The sequence below is a fragment of the Hylaeus volcanicus genome, chromosome 3 (assembly GCF_026283585.1).
Source record: "Hylaeus volcanicus isolate JK05 chromosome 3, UHH_iyHylVolc1.0_haploid, whole genome shotgun sequence".
NCBI lineage: Eukaryota > Metazoa > Arthropoda > Insecta > Hymenoptera > Colletidae > Hylaeus > Hylaeus volcanicus.
The window spans coordinates 3,045,764-3,062,925 of NC_071978.1; the positions used below are offsets into that span (position 1 = coordinate 3,045,764).

General features: G+C 42.4%; 3 protein-coding genes and 2 non-coding genes across 5 annotated transcripts; all 5 read left to right on the forward strand.

Moving 5' to 3' along the window:
- Positions 1 to 121: 121 nt before the first annotated feature.
- LOC128873702 (tRNA N(3)-methylcytidine methyltransferase METTL6) lies at positions 122 to 3,931 on the forward strand. The gene is made up of 9 exons (XM_054117456.1): positions 122 to 263; positions 1,430 to 2,175; positions 2,265 to 2,410; positions 2,494 to 2,637; positions 2,710 to 2,882; positions 3,071 to 3,125; positions 3,326 to 3,392; positions 3,577 to 3,643; positions 3,827 to 3,931. The coding sequence occupies exons 2-5, from the start codon at positions 1,807 to 1,809 to the stop codon at positions 2,867 to 2,869; spliced, it is 819 nt and encodes a 272-aa protein (XP_053973431.1). The 5' UTR covers positions 122 to 263; positions 1,430 to 1,806; the 3' UTR covers positions 2,870 to 2,882; positions 3,071 to 3,125; positions 3,326 to 3,392; positions 3,577 to 3,643; positions 3,827 to 3,931.
- Positions 2,923 to 3,006, forward strand: LOC128874496 (small nucleolar RNA snR60/Z15/Z230/Z193/J17). Its single transcript, XR_008456658.1, has one exon. It is a non-coding gene; the product is annotated as a small nucleolar RNA snR60/Z15/Z230/Z193/J17 (small nucleolar RNA).
- Positions 3,174 to 3,258, forward strand: LOC128874490 (small nucleolar RNA snR60/Z15/Z230/Z193/J17). Its single transcript, XR_008456653.1, has one exon. It is a non-coding gene; the product is annotated as a small nucleolar RNA snR60/Z15/Z230/Z193/J17 (small nucleolar RNA).
- A 4,350-nt stretch (positions 3,932 to 8,281) lies between the features above and the next one.
- LOC128873484 (ataxin-2 homolog) lies at positions 8,282 to 10,335 on the forward strand. The gene is made up of 2 exons (XM_054117090.1): positions 8,282 to 8,296; positions 8,419 to 10,335. The coding sequence occupies exons 1-2, from the start codon at positions 8,282 to 8,284 to the stop codon at positions 10,333 to 10,335; spliced, it is 1,932 nt and encodes a 643-aa protein (XP_053973065.1).
- A 4,603-nt stretch (positions 10,336 to 14,938) lies between these two features.
- On the forward strand, positions 14,939 to 17,066 carry LOC128873485 (keratin, type I cytoskeletal 9-like). Its single transcript, XM_054117092.1, is given in 3 exon segments — positions 14,939 to 15,079; positions 15,082 to 15,255; positions 15,510 to 17,066. Coding segments are annotated over 3 exon segments (1,767 nt in total). The 3' UTR covers positions 16,962 to 17,066.
- The last annotated feature ends 96 nt before the right edge of the window (positions 17,067 to 17,162 follow it).

Genomic DNA, 17,162 nt, shown 5'->3' on the forward strand with positions numbered 1-17,162 from the left:
TAATAAATGTTTTGAATCTGTGGAAGAAGGTTCCACGAGTCCGCGGAAAAAAATTAATTTTAATTTGCTTAAGGGCATGCTGCTCGCCGCGGTGATTTTTCTTATTGCGTGGCCCATTTATGCGAAGATACATTGCAGCGTCCCTTCTCGCGAACGAACGAAGCAGAAATAGTGCCACAGGATTTCTGGAGACTTATCCTAGCGATCAATTTTACTTAAAAGAAAAGGGCAGACCCAGTCGTTCAAGAATTTACGCCATCTTGGTAGGTATAAAATAAGAAATTACTTTATGAATTTTTTTATGACAGTACAATCCATCTTGTCAAAATAAATGTTGAACTATGAATACAAAAATATGTAATAAGCTCCTGTCCAAAATACAATGAGTGTTAAAGGTTTAGGGACTTCGAGGTAAAAGTTAATCGCCTATTGTGCCGCGACGGAGGTCGTGAAATACATTATTTGAAGAAGCACTAACGACGTCGAGTGGCGAAACGTGTTTTTCATTTCATTCGGTTAATCTATCGTCGTGGCTTCCGTCAAGCTATCGATGAAATTGTGGTCTGCAATGACCTACATACTACTTGATCGATTAATTTTCCTTTGACCTCGTTTCAGTTATAAATTTTAAGATCATCGTATATCGTAGTTCGTCAAATGTTGACGCATACGCGCACGATGCGGTAATAAATTCATTTAATGACGAAGTAAACAGGATAATAATTCGAAACATTGAAATCTAGTTGTATGCAAAAATGTATCCGAACGCAACTGTGTCGCGTGCAATTAATTTAATAGGTGACGCATAATACAGGATACGAATTGTCATCGATAGATATGCTTGCGCAATTGCATTCGTGCGGTGAAGTTCATAGATTTTAATTGCTACTTGAACGAAGTAGGTAGTGGACACATCGGATAAATTTTAGTCACGACTAACCCCTTTCAGTACTGTGTCATTGTGTGACAATGCTATATGCAGGCAGAAAATATTCGTTTCCAACGGGGATCGCATATTAATTTGTCGAATAAGTCCGCACGTGGAATTCATATCGATGACTACATCGCCTCGTAAGGCTGTATTGGCGATATTAATTAAAAGTTATAATAACTTCAACGTTTTGCAGTAATAAAACGTTGTGGAAGGAATCCCTTTGTATATAATTATTGAAAAAGTATGTTTTATTCAAAACGAAAAATGTAATTACAAGTTTCTTAAAAAGAATGTTTCACGTAAGAGAGAATGATTAAACTATTTTTCATTAAGCATGAATTAACACATTTTCCATTCATCTTCGTGGCTTTCATCGCCAAATAAGTATATTCATTGACTTATTTAATAAAGTAAGATACGAACTGTGCACGGGAACAGTTCCCATACAATGTATTAAATTGCATAACGAATTTTGTTACGTTACAATTATTCCAGAGTCTATTGTGTCTTCGTTACAATAGCGAAGTCGCAGTGAAGCAACGACGACGCCGGTTTAAATTTTCCCAGTCAATTTTCTCACGATGGCACGCCTGAATGTTACCAGACTAGTTGATTCAGCGCGGCAAACGGAGCTAGAAGGCAGCGCCGGCGCTACGCGTCGGCTTCCCTTTCATTTCCTTTTGGGACGCGAAGGTGAGTGGTTCTCGCGTTTCTTTCTCCAAGTCTTCAATGTCCGCAGTCGTTTCGTTCTTCCATTTTCATATAAATGTTCCGTTCGATCGTCACAAAGTACGCTGGCAAATTAAAAAAGGTTCGTAGAAAGATACGATAGGTTAGTCGTTCGTAAAATCGTGACTACGAGTTCCGGGAAAATGGCTGAATCAATGGAGAATAGCGTTGGCCACGTGGCGAAGCATCTTACTCCGAAAGAGATCGAGAGAATGGAGGCGCAAAATTCGCGTTTAGTTACGGAATTTCGCGCTAATCAACTCGAAAAGGATTCTAAAAAACACTGGGATTTATTTTATAAACGAAACGACACGAGATTTTTCAAAGACAGACATTGGACGACCAGAGAATTCAACGAATTGATGGGCATGGCTACCGAAGCGAATCCGAACGTCCTTTTGGAGGTCGGTTGCGGTGTGGGAAACTTTATATATCCTTTGATAGAAGATGGATTAAAATTCAAGAAAATATTTGCCTGTGACCTTTCACCCAGAGCAGTGGAATTAACAAAGGTATGGACATTTTATTATTTATACTCGCAGCGTAGTTATAGCGAAATTCTGGAATTCCCGAGGGAATTAATCGCGTGATTTTTTTACAGAATCATGCGTTGTACGATCCACATACTATGCATATTTTTCAAACTGATATTACAATGGAAAATTGTTTCGCTGATGTGGATTGTCCCGTAAATGCAGCCACGTTGATATTCGTATTGTCCGCCATACATCCGAATAAATTTCAGAAGTAAGTATAAACGAAGTTTGAGAGTGCACGTGAGATTGGATATCAAAAACAGTGTATTTAATTGTAACTCATCTCAATTACAGAGTTGTGGAAAATTTATATAATATTCTTGACAATAAAGGAGTTGTGCTTCTAAGAGACTATGGGCTCTATGATATGGCACAATTGAGGTTTAAGCCTGGTCACAAAATAAGTGAAAATTTTTATATGAGACAAGATGGAACAAGGTAAAATTTTATTTAGGATCATTTCTGTGAAGTTAAATATTAAATGGTAATAACATATTATTTTGATTCTAGAACATATTATTTCTCTGTAGAAGAAATTTCAAATCTATTTGAATCTATTGGCTTTAAAACCTTAACATGTGATTATATACAGAGACGTACAATAAATTTGAAGGAAAATATTGATGTACCTAGAGTTTTTGTCCAAGGGAAATTTGAGAAATCTCAATAATCTTGATGTAATGGTATGTTTTTCATTATTATTAAATAAACGATTATTTTTCGATATAATACGTGATGAGTTCATAGTTCAACTGACTTATAGTGAAGATTGCTCATTTTGTCTTTCGCTCCTATCTGATAATTTTACGATCGAATATTATTTATATCGCTCGTATTAATAGAATTTTTAGAATTACATTTTCTATTCTAGGAAACATCACGATCGGATCGGGAACACCGGAAGTTAAAGATTACCGGCACATTTTGTAAGTTTCTACATTTCTTGCATTAATTAATGAAATTATCGCAAAAACAAATATTTTTATGATGAGGTTATAGTTCAACTGATCAATACTGAAGATTACTAATTATGTCTTTCGCTCCTATCTGATTCTATTTCGATTATTTTGTTATACGGCATTCTGATGAGCGCGATAAATCTATATATACTTCTTTTATCACGCAGGGTTACCGATGATCATTAACGATGCTCTTGAGACACGTATATATATGTATATTGATCGAACGTAGTAGTAAGTACGATTTTTATACTTTTTTCTTCGTATTATCTTCAATTTCAATGATGTATAATTGTTTTTTGAATTTTTGTGATATATATATATTCATTACACTTCGTCACTACCTCTGAGAATTAAATGCAATTTCTCGTAAGTAGCATCTTAACTCGACACAGTATAAACAATCGTTTCTTTATAGGAAGCAGTATAATTTTTCGATGAGAATTATTATTTGGGAGACACAAGTTGAATGATTTCAACCAAAGGTAAGATAACAATGCATAAGTAACATTAATTTTCGAAGTCGTGATTTTCGTACGATGATGAATTCGATTTTGTAATGATTTTAATGATTTATATTTTATTAGCTCTATCTGAAATTTTGTTATCTTTTCTATTTACGAAATTAATCGAGAACGCGGTTAAACCAACTATGTATTTGTTCACAGATCGACGCCATCGGCTGGAGAAGATACCATGGGGAGCATATTTGATTGCACTCAATACAATCTTGTACATACATATATAATAAATAAAGTATCGTTAGAAATACATATTTTTACCAAATTTTTAATTTCCGAAACATGTACTCCATCGTCAAGGTTATGCTTGTAATGCTGAAAAGTATAAAAATTGTCAGGGCGTTACTTATCGTTAATACTTATTACTGGTTTACCTTCTCGTTGAGCGCGTCTCTCTAAATACATCCATCGAATTGGGCATCTTTTACATAGTATGCAAAGGGTGCATATAAGTACCACCAATATTACAGTGACAATAACTAGAAACAAGCCTCTATTCGCAGATACCCTACACGATAAACGAATAAGCTCTGATACAAATAAGAAATTTTAGAAGGAACATTTACTAACGTAGAACGTACAATCGGTTTTCGAAATCCCATTCTTCCGATTTAACCGTTTTTCCGTTATCCTTCGTACAATGTTGACATTTCAGATTCAGGGTATTTATTTCTATTTTGTAAAAGAAGTCCACCAGCTTAACAATAGGTTAGTCTACCCAAACACGTTTATTCTATGATAGTACAAAGCGTATATTCAATTTACTTACCGATTAGATATGTTAAGAAATAGAAAATATATACCACGAGTGGGTGGAAGCGACGTATCATTTAGGACTATAATAATTCTTTAATCGCACAACGTTCAATAGTACAACCATTGCAGTTCCATAACAGTGGTCAACTTCGCATTAAAATTCGTAACTAAATATTTAAAGGGTGTCGAATTGTCGATACATCGTGCCAAGGAAGGATTTGAAAGCGAAGCCGCTGAGACGAATAAATTGCATCGAGATTATTAATTAGGCAAAAAGATGCCGCGTTCTCATTTCCATTTGGACGTGGAACCGGATCACAGGAGGAAACTATATATTTTGACGCATCGAATACGACTTCGCTAATTATAAAAACCGACACGTATAAAATATAATCCCAATATATAGTATTAGTTTATACAAAGAGTATCGAATCTTGCATACATTAAATTCATTTTATATTCAGAACTAAGTCTAATTATTAATTCAACCCAATTTATTCTTTCCAAATTTGTTATACGTAGCTATTAACACATACACGCGAAGCCATCCGATGATGGCGTCCAAATTCACGAGGGAAATTAAACCTTTTTGTCGATTTGGATTCTCGGAAGAGTATTTCTGTGTATCACAGCCATACGAAAACATAATAAAATATGGAACAATGAGCTGCCCACTAAAGATCCAGATGAATGGAAAAAAGCACTGAAAAAGATCGGTATGCCAGCGGTCGACCGAAGGATCCGGGAGACGCTGGTAATGCGCATGCGACGAAGAACGCACAGACAATGACCGAATTTCTCCAAAAATTAAAATGCCCTTCGGCTCTGGAAGGGACATAATTTTATTTATAATTATAGCTTAATATAATTGACCTTCGAGACAGGGATATAGGAAAAATATTTTGATGAAAGTTCGATTGGCCACGATGAAGACATGTATTCACACTCGTATGATCATGCGTCATAAAATTTCCGTGGATTTTGCTGTTTTTCCTCGTATAATACTTAGTGTTCCTTTTTCTTATTAACCACGTACTCGAGAAACGGCGCAGTTGAAAAATATTTTCCTGAAACCGTGGGATAAGGACGATGTAACTACACGATGTACTTGACCGATATTTTTAGAGTCGTCATGCGCATTAAATGCGCCTCTTGGCTTTGATTTAAACGCGTCAACGAACCACCGAGTGCACGCTAGTTGGTTGCACATCAAGTGTCGTTTCGTCGCTGTCATTAAGGTTCAGGGAACTCGTTACAATTGTATCGCGATGCGTCTACTATTACGTCCTATGTGGTAAAACACTTTCGTCTGTATTTGGACGATTGCCAAGGTCCCTTGCTTCACCCGTGCATCGGAGGTTGTACATGGCTCTGCTACGGAATACGTGAACGAGATTCTTTAGCAGACCTCGTCGTCTGCGACAAAGTCGACGGACACACGTACACAGGTTACGTATGTGTCACTGTAAACAATAAGACGTGGAACAACCCCGTGCAACATCCACCGGCTCACGAAGAAGACAGGGAACTATCACACGCACACGCGAGACTTTTTTGTCCTCGTGCATTGATCAATCGACGAATGACGAGTGCAGGATGAGCAGATCGTCAGGTATAAAAGGTATCCGCCAAAGTGCAGGAGCATCATTCAGTTCCAGTTGAACTCAGCAGTTGAACTCGAAAACCTCCACTAAACTCCACCAACCATGAAGTGCTTCATCGTAAGTATACGGAATACGCTTTTGCGCAATGATTATAGAGAAAATTGCATTCCATTCTCTTAGTCACTCAATTACCTGTTAATTGCATTGTTATTAATCCTGAGATCTTGGTAAACCTAAGCGGTACACTTTCCTTGAATTTTATCTACCAATAACCATCCGACAAACGGAAGCTCTTCATCGTGATCGAAATTACTAACGTGTTATTATTTGGCGAGATAATGCCAGGCACTTGTAATTTCGAATCATTAGTCGGCGCAGAGTACGCGACTGCTAAATTACATACGTTTTGCGAAATTGCTATGATTTGGTATTATTATCTAATGCGTGCGGTACAATTGCTATGTAATGCTGAATCTTTTGGCAATAATGACTTGTTGGGGTTAATAAGAGATTCGCAATACCAACGAATATATTCTGACTTTTATTAGAAATTGATTTCATGAATTTGTGTAGTTTCTGCATGATTAATAAAATGACGCTCTTCTATTCCAGGCTATCCTCCTTTTGGCTCTGTTCGCCGTAGCTTTCACCCAAGCGAACCCTATCGAGCCCGAAGGGTTGGAGTCTGCAGCGCCCATTTCGGATGCACCAAGGGACAAGAGGGGAGCTCTCCTAACGTACTCGTACACCCCTTACCTGCCTTATGCTTACCGCACCTTCCCTTACTATAACTACTACCTGTAGGCGGCGAAACCAGGACTGACACTCGGGAAACTTTATGATTAAGATCACGGAAACGATTATGGTGACTCTCCATCGAATCTTGTGTACTATTCTAGTTGTAAACAAAACAGGATAAATCTCAATAGTCGAACAAAATTCTTTCCGATGTAATCGGGAACATTCCTTGCGAATATATTTCGATGTAACCACGATATTCTCTGATGTATATCACAATCTTAAATATACAAATTTATTCATATTAAATATGGTCCAATTGCATGTTTTACTCCTCCTTCCCACCTGATAGATCTTGTGAGATCGATGGATTCATCTTGGCTTCTTCTAAATTTTATATCGATTGAACAAAGTAGAAGTTAGAGATAAACGATAGAGACGTAGTCCAATGTTTCTTAAGGGCAACTGACAACTTATCACGATCCACGAAAGAAACATGGTTGACTTTACGAGTCTGTTATTTAATCGAGCGCCCCTCAATGAATCGCAATGGGTTTGAATCGATTCGAGGAATACGATGGCACGTGACTTACGTGAATTACACAATAAGAATATATCACTGTAAATGAACACTTATTCCGTATTCCTCGGGACTTGATGACTTTAAGTACTTTCACTGAGGCTTCGGAGGATACGGACGTGACAGGAATCGACGCGGTCGTTCCTCGCAACCGCGGAATGTTTTTCAGGAGCCCCGATGGAAGTTAGCCTGACGTTTGTATCCTCCTGTCGTAGATTTTCCTATCGAACAAGCAATTTACGCAAGACAACATAGTTCGGAAACAGCCTGAAGCTCCGATTGTTTGTCGCGACATCTTACCTTGTCTCAATGATTGGCGCGGAAGCTTCTTTCCGCGGTGGCGCAAGACAGAAGGATACATTGTCGTCAACAATTAATGTATTCTATTTCTATTTCTATTTTTGCATTTTTCATTGACCGAGAACATATAGTTTCCTATATTTAATTTCGAATGGGACCAGAGGATGGCGAAAATATTTGCAGTAAAAAAAAAAGTATGTATCGCTTTCATTCCCCTCTTTAACTGTATATTATGCGAAAGAAGTTCGAGTCGCTTCTGAAATTTCCAATGAGTCGTAAAATATATTTTTGGCGGCAATGAAATTCACGAACGGCTGCGAGAAGACGATACTCTACATCGATATGTGTAACATCACCGATCCGTAACAGCATTGCCTAAGTGTGATCGATGAAAGTCAGCAAGAAAGTCTATTGTAATTCGTGGATGGTCGCGACCCGACTGTATTTATACATGTGCAGGTATGGCCGTGGTCTTAGTCGACGGGAGACAGTCCATCCTTGAACGAATTAGTTGTTTTTTGCTCTGGTGGTTCGATTAAATGTCGAGGGAACCCGCGAAAAGCATAATTGTAGTCTAGATAACGTTTCGTTCGTGCAGTGATAAGTGCAACTTGGATTACAAACATGAAGCTCCTTTTGGTAAGTAAGATAAAGCTTCACCCATCTTAGCGATATAAATTTTGTTTCGAATAATCCCGCATAATTTTCATTAGTATCGATAAATAGATAACGCAGACATTGTTGGCTCATCTTCATTTCAGGTGACGTGTCTGCTAGTTATGTGCTCCTTTTACGTCGAAGCGGCTGCTGAAGTCGAGCAAACCGAAGAGGAACCAGAGATTACAAAGTTAGAACTACTCGATCTCGGTGCAGGCGATAGCGACGACGATGCAGACGATTCGGATGTTCAAAGGAAAAGGGATTCAGGGTATTCGTACAAAAGGCCCAGTAGTTTCTCGACTACCTCCAGAGCTCGTTTCCAATTCGGACAATCCGGTCATGGAGGACGCATCGTGAACAGACATCCTGCCCAAATAAATAGACCCATCACAAAATACGGGCCACCGGGTTATCAAAACCCACCCCAATCGAGACCAGCTCATCACAGTCAACAGCATCGAGACAAACAGCCGTTCCGCGGTCACGCTGGTCAACAGCATTCGAGCAACCACGATAGTCGGCCAAATGGTTATTTGGAGCAGGAAGTTCCCAGTCCCATCAGACAGGTGGACTTCGTCGAACCTAATCCGATATCCAGCCAGAACAACGAACCCTTCGCGTCTCACGCTGCGAATTACCTACCGCCGCAGAACCAGAAGCTCCCAGGCTACACGGCACCCCCAACATTTTCGTTAACCCACGCGGCACAAATTTTCCAGAACCACAACAACGACCAAGCGAATTTTCAAAGTCAACAGCTCCTGCAGCCCCAGGAACAAATATCCGACGCTGCTCTGTTTCTATCGCAGAACTCTCAAGCCATCCAGCAACTCTATGGCGCCCCTGCCACAGAGCAAGACTTCGCACCCAACGATTCGCAGTTCACAGGCCACAATAACCAAGTTCAACACGCGAATGGGCAGCTGCAGAATTTCGAGACGAGTTCCTTGAGCCCTCAAACATTCGCAGGCCCCCTTCCGTCGTACGCGTCCGGAACGTTGAGCGCCCAAGAGACCCTGGAGCAAATCCAGTCCCTCGAAAAGGACAGATTGATCGTCCAGCTGCAACGCGCCCTCGCGACGCAAACTCAAGAGCAAGCTGCAGACGCTGCAGGAAGGTATGCTCAAAATCAGCCGAGCTTCGTACAGAATCAAGATCTTCTGGCTTCCCTTGGACAGCGTACGAAGATTCACGGTTTAAACGCGCAACCGAGTACCGTAAACGTCGGCTCCGGAAATACAGCTTTCAATCAATCCCCTTTTTTGCCAGGGACAACAATCAGCCCGGGGTTACCTCTTAACTACGGGCTGCTAACGACCACTACCCTGCCACCAACGACCACCGCAACGACAACCACCACCACCGTGCAACCACCTCAGGCCGCGAAGGGCGATGGATCCTCGCAGGTTGGCTCCACGCTGCAGCCTGCGCCTTCCTTGCCGACGCCCGCCGCGGGACTACCCGTTTACGGCGGTTTCGTGCCAACCCTAATCGCTGGTTCAGGTTTCCTATCGAACGTTCCTTCCTACGGTCCGAGTTTCTTCGCGCCAGGAACCTTCACGCCCGTCCAAACGTCAGGCTCCTCGCCCACGCACTTCGGATTACCCATTCCCACGGATCTCGGCCAGAAACCAACCACGCCATCGTCCACACCCTCGAATCCAACTACTCCGTCCACTAGCAGACCAAGCAGCCCTTCGTCACCGCCAATTCACGCCGTTCCTGTTCCCGTGCACCCCGTGGTGGCACCTCTTCGTCCAGTAACGCCTCTGCAGCCTGTGATTCCAGCGACGCCTGCTCACGTCCATCCCCCTCAGTCGTCCTCGGTTTATCCAACTTACGGGATACAGTCCCCAGTGATCAATCCGTTCCTCTACAAGCCCATCAAACCCGTCTACCCGTTATACTATTATCCAAACGTAGCCTATCAGCTGCAGAAACCTGCGTCGCCGACTTATCCGTGGAGCTACGCGCCAACCTACGCCACGCAAGCGAAACCGGCACAAATATGGAAATGACGGGTGATCCAGTTCCTCGCGAGTGCATCGTAACTCGCCTACCCTTATCGAGACTGACCGTTTACCCGCGCGGAAAAGAGAGACCGACGAGGTCGAAGAAGAAAGTATCGCAGCAGGCGTCAGGGAACAAAGTCGTGCTAGGTGGCACGGTTTCGATGATGACGCGACGAACGCGTTAATATGCACCGCTAGGTCTGCATTTAGCTCGGGTTTCGTTTAACCCATTGACTGCTGACAGCTCACACGTGTGGGAATTCTAAGCGTTACTTCCTTGGAGGTTCAACGGTCAGTGGGTTGAGGAGGATCGCCACCTTTGCGGTGGAGAACAATTCTGGTACAGTAGCGCTCGAAAAATGGAATGTTATCGATACATGAAATGTTGGTAGAGAATTTTGTATCCTCTCAAGAAGATGGGATGGGGTGAAGTTCAGCCAGTGGGTATCTTTGTTGATAGTTTGAATCTTTACTTATGATATTTTGTGGCAGCATCGTGAGGATAGTAAATTATTAGAAATACGTAATAAGTTATCGGTTTTTCGAAACCAGAAAGGTGGTGCTCGTCCTCGAATTCGTACCTTTTCGATGGGAATCGTGCGATAGCGTTAATCGTTTGGCTGTGCTGTCGTGGGGACGCGGTAATTCTTTACCGATCATCAGAAACATTGTACACGTTGCATCGACCCTTGTTATTCGTTTAAGTATACGAGTCCTTAGCGATAAATCGGTAAAAGGTGCTTCCAGTTCGCTTATAAAAATAATCTTGCTTTTCGTATTAGTATGACGTGGGATAAACGGTAGAATTCGTTCAAATTTGTATGCTTTTCCATTGATGAAATCATGTATATACACCACTTTTATTTATTACTATCAATAAATATTTTTGTACCTTCAATTGGAATTTACTTATTTCCTTAAGTATCAATTAATCAGAGAACAATTCGTATCGGACGATCCTGAACGGTGGACGTTTGCTTGGTATAAAAGGCATCTACCTAAGACAAAGTTTTCGACGTGCACTTGATATACAACTTTCTCTTCACGCTTAATTCTCTTTTATGAATCGATGTTTAATATACCCAACGATAAGTTTTCAAACAGTTCGAGAACGACTGCGGTAGATATAATATTCCAAAAAGATCCCGCACGAGGAGCTCATCGTTTTGCGAGGATCACGTCGAAGAAAGTTCACCCTAGAAAACCGACTATCTCCACTTCCGGTCCGTGAGTGCGACAGGCCACGCCGCGGAACTCTCACCGAAGTCGTAATAGGCGACTGAGCGATCTGTAGTACCTCGATCGTGACCTCGAAAGTCGTTCGATAATTCTAACCACGGTCAACGCGGCCAGATTACTCAGATAATCCTGAGCATACGTAATACGCCCGTCGTCGACAGGTGCACACCTTCCCGTCGATGTCGTAATAGTTGGCCGCGTTCCTGTGAGGTAACTGTGGTACTTGGACACGCTTTCTTGCCAATTTTGCGAGTCTCGGTCAGCGGGAGACCACGGTAGTCAATTCCTAGGCACAACATCGTCGACCGAGTCAGGAACTTTAACAAAAGATGAGTCATACTTTGAGTTCCAATGTAAATGGTACCATTGCAGTCGGTAAAGAATGTTCGTTTATACGATTTGTAATTTTCCTTAGCTCGCAAGATGTCTTCAAGTTCGACGCGGCTCTTACGAATAAAATTTTCTGCGAGACTGAGCGAGACTCCTGATTCTAAATGAATTTCAGTTTCCCTATTTTCCATGCAAATGTCACTTTAACAAATGCGATCAAATCGTTACGATTGAATAATATAGACACAGAGAGCGTTCGGAAGACAAGTAAATTGGGTTGTTTTGCGTTCTGATGTTAGACCAGTTTCTGAACCTGTTCATCGATGACATTACACCGTGGCGCAATGTAACCACAAAACGCTATCAAAGACCCGTGCGACCGAGTTAAGAAAACAAAGCGATGAACCTGCACTTGCACGATTATACCGCTAAATGTTCTAGATTTCTACAGGTATCCACTAAACAGGTATAATTGGCTCCGCGGGACGGCTAACTTATTTTGTGGAAACTAGGAGCCTCGAACGGAAAAACTGGTGACAGTTACGAATAAACGGCTCCGGTGGACGCCGGTCCGTCACGATACGCACAGGAAACCAGACTGTCAACTCACTTTCCGCGGCTGACCCGAATCTCATCCTAGTTTTCGTTTTAGCGCGCCTCGTGCACTTCTATCGTCTTACCTCGGACTCGTCCGGTCAGGATTTCTTCTCCAAAGCACCGTTGGGGAACTCGAGAAACCTAAGAAACCGACCGAACAGAAATCGGACAGGTGTGAATTCTTGTCGACCATTTGTCGGACGACATGGTCTGAGATTCATCCCAATTTCTTCCAGCGATCGATCTCCGTTTGGGAATAAATTCAACACGCAAGGTGTCGCTGCGTGAAATAATTTTTTACAAAACTCTACGATCGAGAGCGTAGTGTGTTTCTAAATTATTATTGGTTATAGTGATTCCCAAACGTTTGTCATACTTCCCTTTGAATGAGTGATAAATATCGATTTATCTTTATCGCATCGGGGAGCCTAGTGTATTAAAATCATAACGCGCCAGAACGAAAGCCTTTCTGGTTTTTGCTACATGAAGGATCGCTTCGCGATCGTCTTACCTCACAGAGTTATTTATATCGCATACGATGTAACACCTAACGCTTATTCTCTACGCAATCGATACAATTAATTTAGTTGTATTCAATTCACAGTGCCATAACGAGCGTTCTCAATTACCTTTTTCTGTGTATCGCCAATTATAAAAAGTCGAAGAACTTTCGATTGCTGTCGACGTCGAAGGAGGATGAAATTGACTCGATGCGTTTCTCGGGTGACTAAGTGTTTGTATTTTTGATGGCCCATGAATTCGACCCGAGAAATCGCTGGAGAATAATGGCGCTGACTTCCTTCATCCCACGAGTGAAAGTTTCGACATCGATCGGCGTTTTCAGCTGTTACAGATCATTGACACAATGGGCGGTTGACGTCGTCTGTTGTCTCGCATCGAGTGATTGCATCTTTCTGTTGCTTCTTTGACTCTCAGAAACAATTCATTTATATTCCATTTTGTCTCGACACCGATTTAACGCAAAAATTACTGTCATTCCACAGACTCGTAATGTTTTACGGTCACCATCCTGCGGTTATTTCGCTGCTAGTTTCTTCGTCCGCGACACTATTACGCCGCGCGAGAATAAAAGCGCAAAAAACACCAAAAATCTTGGTCAGTTTTTGCAGGGTGTTCGAGCATTTCACTTTCCAGGATCGACGCTACTTTCTGCGACTTGTAAATGTGGAGCGTGTGCAGCACACAAACTTTCATATATCGATGCACATCGCATGCGTAATTGACAGACGAGGAGAAAAGATGCTGCTTTCGTTAAATACTCATCGAATACCCTTTTCATCGACGGAGTTTCGCGATGCTACGTGCAAACTCTAACGCGTGACCGACTTGCATCTTCGCGAGTCAATTTTTACATCGTGAACGTGTTCGCGACGAACACTCTTATTCTTTGGATTAGGTCCAATACAATAGACCAATCCTAATCTTACGGTGAACTTCAAAGAAAACGTCTGTACTACTTTTTCTCAAACAATTTATCAAGAGATAAATGGCAGATCAAAGGATCAGGATTTTATCACAGTGGGTTAATGAGATTACTAGTGCCTTCGTGGAGGATGATTTATACCTACCTCTGGGAACCCGTAGTTACGTTAATAATGCAGAGTCAACATTAATTGCAGACCTGAATTGAATCATACCCTCGATGCAATAGTTTCTGCGATGAACTGCGGTTTCACTATCAACTGAAAGAAACGTTTCTTTGTTACTTCAAATATACTCATTATAGAAAAACGAGGAACGTTCTCATTGCTAAAGTATGTATAAACAACTCTATGGGTACACTTGCACAGTAATCTTTTTCCGGAAGGAAATCTAGTCCCCTTCCATAAGAAAATTAGAATTCACCATGTCCTTTTACCAGATCATTTGACGAATTTCACAGAAAAACACTCCGAGTTACGTCTCGTAAACGTCAGCCAATTATCTACCAGGAAGAAGTTTTAATTATCGTGTCCCACGAGTGTCGGTGCTAAGCCATCTCAAAGAACTAATTACCGAGTTCTATGCTGTATTTCGCTACACGGTGTACTTTCTTCACTGATCCAATGTACAGAGTCGCTGAATAGAAACCGACGAATGATTTGTTAATGTCTCTACTTAGGAGACATGCAACACCGTGTCATAAAAGTGAAATTTATGGTGACAACTGGTCGAAAACTATTTGTTATCCTTTTAATTTTGCATAAGGTAGAACTATTGCATAAGCGCGTCCTATTAGATTCCACTAAAGTTTCGCTCGAATTTCTGACAAACTCTGAATAAGAAGTTTCTGAAAGGAACGTCGGCGTACACGTCCTAATCAGTCTCTTATTGTCTTGGTCGACGTAATTCGAAAGAGGAAACCGATCGTTTTCTTCCTACCTTTCGTAAGAGAGCATCGACTTCTCTAAAAGGAAGTTCTCGTTCAGGATCCCATGGAACAATGAGTGATAAATATCGATCTAGTCACTTTTACCACACATGGCACTCTCATTTGCAAACTTTGCATCTTCGTTTGAATCTACGATCGGCTGGAACGGGGCTCCGCGATGGTGGTGGTGTGCTATGTACCAGCGCGGGGGATACTCACCTTCACCTAGACCTTTCTTTCTCCGTGTAAGAGGGGATCTGTATATAAAAGGACTCTTCTTGGTAGCAATGGCATCAGAAACCACAATTTCACTTACACACCCGGTTGTCACTTGGCCAAGAGAAATAGCGCACTGGATAAACACGTTCCAAGCCAACATGCGGACACTGGTAAGTGTCTCTCCAGAAATCTGAATCATTTTAACTGGAACCAACACCTAAACGTTCATCCATTAATTTATATTGTATTACTTCCACTATGCCTGATATACTCGATTTTATTAACCTTTTAAATTTGTATTTTTCAACTCACATCACTGGCTTATTGCTCTTTTATTCAATTCCATCCATTAATACAAGTCATTGCCCGATTATCATGAGATCTTTATATCGGATAAATAATGATACTTTATCATCTTTTATAGATATTACTGGGACTTCTGGTCCTCACCATTTCGAGCATATCCTGCAGAGAAGCGCAAGGAGAGAAGCGGCCTTCGAGACCACCAGGAAAAGGTAAACGCGGCGTCAATGATTACTCCGGAAGCTATTCGTCCGGAGGATCCTCTTACAACTCACCTCTTCACTCGAGCCTGAGCTCGGGATACAGCGGAGGATCAGTCGGAGGAGGATATTCCTTGGGACATTCCGGAGGTATTCAGAGTCTCCAAAGCTTAGGAAGCTCCCTGGGACACGGCTCGTTGGGATACTCTTTGGGATCACAAGGACTGAGTCTTGGGTCTGGAGGAGTCGGGTTAGGACATGGCTTCAATCTTCAAGGGCTCTCCTTGGGTGGACACGGCGGCCAAGCTTCGTACTCTTCGGCCAGCTTAGGGGGAGGAGGAGGAGGACAAACCATCGCATTGTTTAGCCCTTCTTCGAAGACTGGACCAGTCACTTTTGGACAAGGCGGCGGCAGCTCAGGAGCTAGTTCCAGTTACTCGTCGCCACTCTATGCATCGGGTGTTCATGGACTGTCATCTTACGGCAACGGAGGTTCGTCGAGTAGCGTCAGTTTTCCAGCGATGCTGGGATCGTCTCACGGGTCTTACAGTCTACCATCAGCGTCATTGGGCTCCTTAGGAGGTTCCTCGGGACACAGCATCTCTCTCCAATCATTGGGCTCTGGCTCGTCTCATTCGGTGAGCGGTGGATTGGTCGTCGACGCGGGGTCGTTTGGAAAAGGATCTGGCTCCAGCGGTTACTCCATCCCTCTATCTTCTGGATCCCACGGAATATCCAGTTCCGGTGGATCGGCCAGCTACTCGTTGCCTGTGTCTTCTGGATCATCTGGCGGTCACGGATCCTCCGATAGTTCCAGTTACACCCTCCCTGCTTCATCTGGATCCAACTCGTACTCTAATTACATACCATCTTCATCTGGCTCGTCCTCGTACTCCGGAGGAAGCTCCAATTCCGCTGTCTCTTACTCCGATGGTAGCTCCAGCTATTCGAGTCCTTCTGTCTCTTACTCTGGCGGTAGCTCCAAGTATTCCAGTCCCTCTGTCTCCTATTCTGGAAGCTCCAGTTATCCGAGTCCATCTGCCTCTTACACCAGTGGTGGGTCCAGTCACTCGAGTCCTACGGTAACATACGTTGGTCCTGGCTACCCTAACCCTCTTTCCAGCTATTCGAGCTCTGGTTCTAGCTATTCCAGCCCTAGCACCAGCTACTCTGGATCCTCGGGCGCCTACTCGGCCAGCTACTCGGCTCCCTCGACGTCGTACGGCACTCCTGCGGAGCCCCATGGATCTTACTCGAATCTAAGCCCCAGATACGTCGGACATCCTGCAGGGAAGAGCTTCGAAGGCCCAAGTTCCACGGGCAATAAATATTATGACACGATCTCTTACTCCAGTCCTAGTGGAAAATATTAAACTGTAGACGTCACGAACAGGATCGCCCATCGAGGCTCGATTGCGTATCGAAACGTATTCGGAAGAGTTGATCGCGAACGTCGATTTAGAAGCAGGAACTCCTAGAATGGGAAGGCAGTGAGCTAATTTATAGTTACTTTATTAGCATAATTATCCTATTTAAGTTGCCGTTGCATATTTATATCGCTGTTACTTGCTTTT